Source organism: Lotus japonicus, chromosome 5 (assembly GCF_012489685.1).
Source record: "Lotus japonicus ecotype B-129 chromosome 5, LjGifu_v1.2".
Classification (NCBI taxonomy): domain Eukaryota; kingdom Viridiplantae; phylum Streptophyta; class Magnoliopsida; order Fabales; family Fabaceae; genus Lotus; species Lotus japonicus.
The window spans coordinates 53,276,583-53,285,602 of NC_080045.1; the positions used below are offsets into that span (position 1 = coordinate 53,276,583).

General features: G+C 40.8%; 2 protein-coding genes across 2 annotated transcripts; both read right to left on the minus strand.

Annotated features, from left to right (window-relative positions):
• Positions 1-913: 913 nt before the first annotated feature.
• On the minus strand, positions 914-2,188 carry LOC130719778 (uncharacterized). The gene has a single exon (XM_057570387.1). The coding sequence runs from the start codon at positions 2,186-2,188 to the stop codon at positions 914-916; it is 1,275 nt and encodes a 424-aa protein (XP_057426370.1).
• A 4,693-nt stretch (positions 2,189-6,881) lies between these two features.
• On the minus strand, positions 6,882-8,810 carry LOC130720649 (F-box protein PP2-B15-like). The gene is made up of 3 exons (XM_057571322.1): positions 8,293-8,810; positions 8,044-8,162; positions 6,882-7,615 (listed from the first exon to the last, which is right to left on the minus strand). Exons 1-3 carry the CDS (start codon positions 8,566-8,568, stop codon positions 7,141-7,143), a joined length of 870 nt encoding a protein of 289 aa, XP_057427305.1. The 5' UTR covers positions 8,569-8,810; the 3' UTR covers positions 6,882-7,140.
• Positions 8,811-9,020: the final 210 nt, after the last annotated feature.

Here is a 9,020-nt window from a genome sequence, read left to right on the forward strand (position 1 = left end):
TCCACCGTTGCTATGTTTCTCCTTAAGTTCCCAGCTTCAGTTTTGAGAGCAGTCATTGTTTCTTTTGCTGTGTCCAGCTTGCTTTCAAAATCCTCACCTCCTTTTGACCAAGCTTCTTTCAAGTCGTAGGCAATGTCATGCTCACGGGTCAGGTGTGCTTCAAACCTAAAGATTCTATTCTTTTTCTTGTGTTCTTCAAAGGGTTGGTTTGTGACATTAATAAGGAGAGGAGAGTGGTCAGATTCAAACCTGTGCATGTGTTGGACGCTTGTTGTTGGCCACGCGTCAATGAATGGTTGAGAAGCAACACACCTGTCTAGCCTTTCTTGGATGTTTGCTGCACCTTCCCTTCCGTTGCACCAAGTGTAGGTTTGTCCAAAGTAACCCAGGTCAATTAGCCCACATTGATTAAGGCACTGAATAAAGTTGTCGAGTTGCTCCACTGATTTTTCATTTCCCCCTCTTTTCTCTGAGTTGGAGGTTATGGCATTAAAGTCACCGAAGCAAATCCAATGTCCAGCAACTTCCAATTTAATGCGGTTAAGGAGATCCCAAGAACGAGGTTTGTTGTGCTCTTCCGAAAACCCATAAAAGCCAGTAATAAATGTGGTATTATTCTCCACATCAGTATGTTTGGCCAGTATGTGATTAAGAGAGTAAGAGACAATGTCAAGGTTGGTATCTTCGCTCCATAGCATAGCAAGACCACCTCCTCGTGCTCTGCCTTCACCTCTACAATCAACAGCAATCATGTTCTTGTAACCCAGCTTTGTTTTTGTTTTCTTCAATTCACTAGTCTTTCTGCGTGTCTCCATTAAGAAGACAATTTTGGGATCTTCTGTGGTGGTGAGCCTTTGCAAAGCTCGGTCTGCTCGGAGGTTCCCAAGCCCCCTGCAGTTCCAGCTTAATATTTTCATGGCTCTCGGCCGTGCTGGTCCTCCAGCACTGCCGATATCTCATCAATGATCATGTCTGATTTATTTCTTTTTTCAGTACCCTGTTGGTTCCCTTCTTCCCCATCGATCTCCATCTCCGTCCTCTTTCCTCCGGTGATGTTTTCGTGTTGGTTAGAGGGTTCTTCTCTGGGTGTTCTTGCTGCTCTTTTCCAGGATTTCAGACCTTTCCCTGTACTAGTTTCATTTGATACAGGATCTGAGGGAGTTGGCTCTGGTTCCTTTTCTTTTGGATCCTCATTATTCACTTCTTGCTCTGTTTCTGTGGACTCTTGTGTGATGTTGAAAAGTTGGAACACCTCAGCAACTTTGTCAAGGCTTTGAGTAACTGTATGTGGGTTTACCTTTGTGGTTTGAGAGTCATCCCCTTGGGTTGTCTCCTTGTTGGGGGAATTTTCTTTTGGTTGTGGGGACCCTTCACTGTGCTCATCGACAATGTTTTGTTCCTGGCCAAAAAGGGACTTTTTGATGGTTTTGTTTCTTTCTGCGTAGCCATCTTTCCGCATCAAGGTGACCTTTTTGGGGGAGGCTCTCATCCAAGCTCCATAGGGCAGGTCTTTGAGCTCCTCTCCTTCTATATCCTCCTCTTTTTCTGGGCAGGATCTTAAGGTGTAGCCGAGCACTCCACACATAAAGCAGAAATCAGGGAGTCTTTCATACTTGAAAAAGATTCTTCCTTTCTTGTTTGTTGCTATCTGAATGGGGGACCCTCTTTTGAGGGGTTTCAACAGATCTACCTTGACCCTTACTCTGGCATACTTTCCCCTCAGGCACTCCTCTGACTTATCATACTCCAGAACTTCTCCCAAGCTTCCTCCTATCTTCCTGATTGATGGCTCATTGCGTAGATTTAGGGGTAAGTCATAGATTCTGACCCATATGGGGCAAGAATGGGGGCAGATTTCGGATGGTTGTTCACCTCCTGAGATCTGTTGCAAGGCTAGTACATGCCCATCAAAGGTCCAGGGTTGTCCTTTGAGGATGAGATCCCTGTCTCTCTGTGTTTCAAACTTGAAAGAGAAGAGGTTTTTTTCCAGATCTACTATCTCCACTGCGCCTCTTGTCTTCCAGATGTTCAGCATAGTGGCTTTGAAAGCCTTCACGTTGTATGATTCTGTCGTCCACATCTTCCCTACCACTGTGTTTTGGAGGGGGTCATTTGTCTCTGTTTCACTCCCCAAGTCCAGCACTTCGTTTTCCTCTGCTGAAAACTCAAGTCTCTTCCACGAATCCATCTCTTCCCGTCACCAAGGCACGGACACGAGCAGCTCCACCCACCGGGGAGACGAGAACCAATACCGGGATTGGAGAAGAAAATACTCCACAACCGACTGTCTGCCAGGTCAAAACCCTGAGGTCAAAACCCTAGCAGAGAGAGAAGGGGGAGACTTTTTACGTAGCCGATGGTTTCACAGCCTTATTCTCTATTTAATACTGAAGTTTGGAGTCCAAAAATGAGTTATGTAGATCAAAACTTACCAAAACGCAGTTCTGGAGATTTTCCGGCGAAGTGTCGCCGGCAAGGATGGTGGCCCGCGTCGGAGATGTCGCCGGGGGGAAAAGTGTAATGGTTCTCCATCCTTTCGTGGCCAGGAACACGATGGTGGCATCCGTTTCTCCAATTTCTCAACGGTTTTCCAGGAAATCGCAGTTACAGGTCGGATGGTTCGTCGGTGAACGACCAGATCGCGGCCGTGAGACGTCCAAGAGGCATTTATGGTCGTTCCTCTTCACTTGGGTAGACGGGAATGATGATTTTGGGGGGTTTTTTAGCCGATTCAAGTGCAACGAATATGGTGTTGGTGGCGGTCTCGCCGGAGACGAATGAAGAAGATGAACTCACAGTGGTGGTAGTGGTGGTCGGCCACTGGCGGAAGTGGGGGTAACTCCAAGCCCAAATCTGATCTTGGGTTGAGGAGGACAAAGCTTGGGTAAGTTTCATGGTGTTGTCCTTTGAAGGAGAAGAAACTTTGGAAGGAACACGGTGACGGTGGTGATAAGGTGAAGAAGAAGACACAACCAAGAGAAGGAAAACATGAAGAGGAGAGGGAAAGGAGAAATGGCAGCGTGAAAGGGAAAGGAAAAGGGAGAAGAACTGTGTTGGTGAGAAGAAAATGACGAAATAAAGATATAAATAAAATTGTATTGCATCATATATCAATTCTTTGTGTAGCTCAACTGGTTAGGGGTGTGTTTTGCTAGTTATAGATCCTGAGTTTGAATCCCCCCACCCTCCCCCTCTTTTTAAAATTTTAAATGTAATTTCCACATAAAAATAAATAAAAAAGCCACGTCAGCACCTTCCGTTTGTTTTTTAACGTTGAACTGACGGAGGGGTACTCACTACACTATTTTGTTTCATCGAGGGTACAAACGCCGACAAAAATAGATGGAGGGTATCATTTGCACGAACCTGAAACATCAGGGGCATCAAATGCATTTAAGCCTTTTATTTTAGCATGAACTTTTGGGAATTTTGTTTGCTATTGTTTGTACATTTTTGGTGCTTAAAAATGGTAAAATGAAGAAAAAATAATTGTAGACTACTGAATAGAGCGTTAGCAGTAACATATTAACAGAATGAATAAATAAGCTCAATCTTATATATGCATGACCATTACTACCGATGCATACAGAAAGACAAGACAAATATGGAAAAGTAAATCTAACATTTATAAGTGGTTGGATTTGGATAGCATAATTTACATATTTATACGAGATGGTAAGTTTAGATCCTGTTGTCATTTAAATACATATTTAAAAGAGTTGAATTTCTATGTAAGTATAAAATTATTTTACACAATTAACCAACAGATTTTAAGATATGAAAAATTTATTTTTTTATTTAATTTAATTAATTAGTGTGATATATCATTAAAATATGATTGGTTGATAGTGTAAGAGAAAATTTTAGAAACAAAAAGTAGTAAGCATGTTAAAATATGTGAATATAAAAACTTGATACAATTAATCTATTCACCAAACGACTTTTCATTTATATCCGTTTTTGTATTACTCTAGGAAATTTGGGTCCTTCCACTTCAAATTTAATGAGGTTAATATAAATTTTAATGAATAATAAAGTATTAAAATAAGGGTTGTTAAATTTTTCTAACGAATATAGTATTACTCTTGTAATCAGAGAACTTATTCAATAAATTGTTTAAATTATTCAAGAAAGCTTAGTTGTTGGGTGGATGTAGTTTGATTTCGAGAAGCAATCACATAAATGATTGTCATAAGATAAGTGTCACATGTTCACAATAATTTGCAATAGGTATGTCGGCGACTTGTGCCCACTAGAAGATAAATAAAAGGGATATATGGAGGATGCATGCGCCTTCGTGAGGTGTCATATCCGAAAGTTGGTCAAGTGCCAAGTGGTCATTGTCGATGTCCCAACCCACCAGCCTATCAAGTAAATCCTAGTACTGCATTAGTTTTCTTGCCACATCCTTTTAGATATTATTTTTTTATAGATAATTTAATGTTACTTGTTAATAATTAATGTTTCTTAAGAAAAAAAATAGGTTCTTTATCATGTTTGAATTCATGTCCTAACTCCAGACCCTTTCACCCTCACTCTTCAAACTCTTATATATCATACTTTTTATTACTTGAGTTAACACTCAAAGACTTTTAAATATTCATACCATCTCCTCTACCCTTTTAATTTGGGAAACGTATAATTTGTTTTTTTTTGAAAGATGAAGGAATATCTATTAATGACCACAAAAAACCCCTAAGGACAACACCCTCAGGGAGAGAAGATAACCCAAAAAAAACGAGTTATCTCAACGATCAAAAGAGAACCCAACTAGGCCGAAAAAAGGAACAAAACCGGGTTAAAAACCAAACCGTACAGCAATGGAAAAACCAACAACACACCCAAAGAAAACCCAAAATATAGCCCGGAAAACTACACAAATCAAGCATTGGAGTGATCCTCGTACACCTTTTCCAACCCTCGGATAGCCTCTAGGTCGGTTCCCTCAAAATCAAGCCCCAAGACTTTGCCGAGAAGCCACGACTTTTTCGACCGCGTAAAGTAAGGGCCACCGCACGCCGGAAGAGATGCCGACGCTGCCAAGGGAGAAAAGCCCTCAACATCATCCTGCACCTCCACGCAAGCCAGAGGCTGAGCCGCACTCACGCAGGAAGGGGGAAACTTTTTGGGACGGCCACGCCGACGAGGCTGGAGAGCAGGCTCCACAGCAGACAAGACCTCGACAGACACAGAGCCAGCGCCTTCCACCCCCCTAGCAAAGGGCACCGCCGAGGAAGGAAGAGGCCCTGGCAGAGCCAGCATGTTCTCCAGAAGAGAAGAGGTCCCAACTGCGACTGAACCAGCAACTGAGGAGGCGGAAACGACAGGCTTGGAGCAAACCCAACATCCACCACTCCAACGAGCCGGAGGCAGATGCAAGAGAGGGAGAGACCTCACAGCCGCCAAACTCCAAGAAGCCAAGGACACCGACAAAAGAGAGGGAGCAGGAGGAACTCTAAAGCGAAGACCAGAAGAGAGGATTCGATTCCATCTCCCAACCGAGAGGCCAAGGAGAAGAAAAGACAAGCCATTCTCCCAGAAACCACGCACGTCTGAAAGATTTGCACCACCCCACTGTGCTCCATCCTCATCAAGCGCCTCATCAACATCTAAACCGTCCCTGTGCCACCACTCCTCCCGAGCCACATCCAAACCCAACCTACCAACAACGGCATCAGACAACCCTTCACCTACCTTCGCATCACCACCCAAAACGGAGCTCAGGCAGGAATTCTCTGGGAAGAGTAAATTATCCGAAAGCCTCGACAACCCTTCAGTCTTCCAACCAACGCCACCAAGCATCCTAACCTCGTCCTCTGGAAAAGGAAGCAGACCACTAAGCTTCCTCTGCCCCAAGACCGCATCTCGCCAAGAGAGAGCAGAAGCAGGGGGCCTCTGTTCCTGACCAGGAGCAACCTGATTCCCCAGCCCACGAAAGCGAGAGGAAGAACCACAAACCCGAGGGGACCTAGCCAAGGAAACCGACAGAGAGGCATCCCCCAATCTAAACCCGTTCAAACCTTGAATAGCCTTCATCGCTTGTTCTTTCAAACCATAACGAACAAAGCCAAAGCGAAAAAATCTACCAATCTTGCTCTGTCGTTGAACAAAAAGATTGAGAACCTTGCCAAACTTCGAGCAAATCTCGCGAAGATGGAGGTAATCGATCTTCTCTTCAATCCCGTCGATGAACACAGAGAAGCAGCTTCTTCTCCTGGAAACGTATAATTTGTGTTTCATACTTATAAGATAAGTGTGGGGTGTAATTAGTACTGACACACAATAAATATGGGTGACAAAATATATAAAGTCATGACACTAGAACCAATTCACGAACAATATGTTTGGTCAAAAGAGAGAATGAGAAAAATGAGAAGATGAATAGAGAGAAAAATATGAGAAACAAAGTAGTTTTGGTAAGTTGTTTCATATGCTATAAATAAATTAGAGATAAAACAGAAAAAATAGGGTGAATAGAAGAAATAAATTTACTTTTTACACGGAATAAACTTTACAGTTAATTTTTGTGGCGGTTTGGTAGTCACTTTTTCAGGGTTGTGCCACCGCCACAAATAGTGTCAAAAAAAAAATGTTGCCAGCTTCCATCTCTTCGTGATTCTTTGCGATTTGCGAAGACTTAAAAAAGCATATATATAGGACCCTTGCTTAAACATCCATGTCCTCTACAGTGTCAAGTAATCAAACAGAAAAATCTTCTAATAGTGCACGAATTAATCTCTGGAGAGAGCAAAGGATAAAAATTGAAAACCACCCTCCCCTCCAAAAAAAAGAAATAAGATATTGGTCAATTAAAAAACCATAACTCTTTTTTGCACAAATGAAACTCTTTCATGTGAAGATATAATTTTTAACATTTATTATTTTTCTTTTTCAATTTGTATGTTTTATTTTGGCGTTTACACTAAAAAGATTGGTTCATGAATCTTACAAGATTGGTCAACCAATCTTTATATAAAAAGAAGCTAGTAGGAGTATAATTTTGAAAAAAAAAATCTCCCCTCAATTATTTCAGAGCTATTTACACTTTTACATGACAGCTTCTATGGCTAAAATCAAGTAATTAATTCTCACACTGTACAAGCAAGGATTAGCTTTCCCTATACCCTTGATCTTGTTTAGTCAAACTTGCTTAGGTCTTACTTCAATGCCTTCAACTATAAGCCCTCCCTTCAACTGATAACCCACCTCCATAACACTCACCTTAACCTCCTCATCAATTTCACCATCACAGAAGAATTCACCCACCTCAATTTCCATCCACCCATCATCTCTTTTCAATGGACCTGGATTTATCTGATCTTGAATGATCAAAGTCTCTCTTGCAACATCCCTATGGAACCCGCGAAACAGGGTATACTTCTCACACATGTTCTTCTCATTTTTATTCCACAGATACACTTTCTTGGTGTGCATGACGTTGTTCGCCACCGTCGATGATACCTCAGACGGCGCAGAATCAAGGCCGTAACCACGGTGTGAGACATTCATGATGAGGTAAACAGAGTACAACATGTTTGGTGTTAGAATCTGTGTCCTGATTTTGCCTTGAATCTGTAACCAGCTCACTGTTCTTAGCTCAGCTACCTCTTGGAATCTGCAAAAATATTAAATTTCTGTTAAGTCTTGGAAATCCTAATAAATGTTCTAATTGGTCCTTGAAAGTGTTGAACGCTGACAACTAATATGTTCGTTTAAGGATTTCAGAAATGTCCACGACAGTTTAGTCAATTCTTGCGGTTAAAAGATTGGTACGGACTAACTTGACTGACAATCAACGACATTTCCTTGTTTTGGAGACAAATTTCTCCATGCTGACATTTTAGGGACCAATTTAACTATTCAGTCTGAAAATCCTTATCACATAATCAATTTGAGACAAAATTGATTCTGAAATAAGAAAACTTGATGATTTTGTTTTAATAATAGTACATAAAATAGATGTTTGAGTTTAATCCAAATACACACATACATAGTTAAATGCTTAAGCAAACATGGTCAGTTGAATCTTGAAAGTCAATTTACCTTGATTCACGCATTGGTTTCCAGGTCCAATACAATGGATCACTGCTCCATGTTATCGATAGCTCTCTTGCAGAAAGAATATAAGATTTTTTGCCTGAAGACTTGTCCAATTTGAAAATCTGCATGTGTCAAGGAACAACATATATATAGCATAAATAACAAATTAATAAGAGAAAATGTTCTATTCTTGGAAATCAAGCATGAAATGAATGATGGAAAGAAGCTAATTCAAACACAATATATATTTACCATGGTGCCACCATCTAAGAGAAGTGGATTGCAAAGAGCTTTGAAGAGGTCCTTGAATGAAGATGATGAATTGAGGAAGAGAGGATTAAGGGCTCTTGAGATGATGTCAGAGTAATCAGAGGGTAAGAAGCTACGCCAGAGCATGTCAGAGTTTGCCGCTGAACGCAGAGTTGAGGAGAGCATGGAGAATCTACATGCGTCTGGTGGAGATGTGTGAGACAAAATTTCTGAAACACATTCCTCCGGCAAGGTTTCTATGATGGATCTAGTTGCCATTTGAGGTTTGGAGTTTGGTCTTTAGAAAATAATAGAATATGATCAAGGGAGGTTTTTGGACTGCTTAAATAGGTGAATCTGATAGGTGTCATTTTTGGACTTTGACATGTTCTTTATAGGTGTGCCGACTTGTTGTGGAATAAATTCAAAGAACATCTACTATTGCGATGGATAAGAATAATGTTTGGTATTGTACAACATTTCAAGGTAGACATTAAAAATGATTAATGTAATATATAATATGAAGTGATAAAAAAATATAAAGATAGATATAAAATAAGTGTAGATTTAGTTCGCGGTCTACCAATAATTTCTTTTTAAGTTTATCTTATATTATATGTCATTATGGTCAAAACCAACAAAGTACATAGGCAATACCCCACCATAAACCCAAAAACCGTATGGAAAATTACAACCACAACATAACCAATACATTATCCAATCTGTCAACA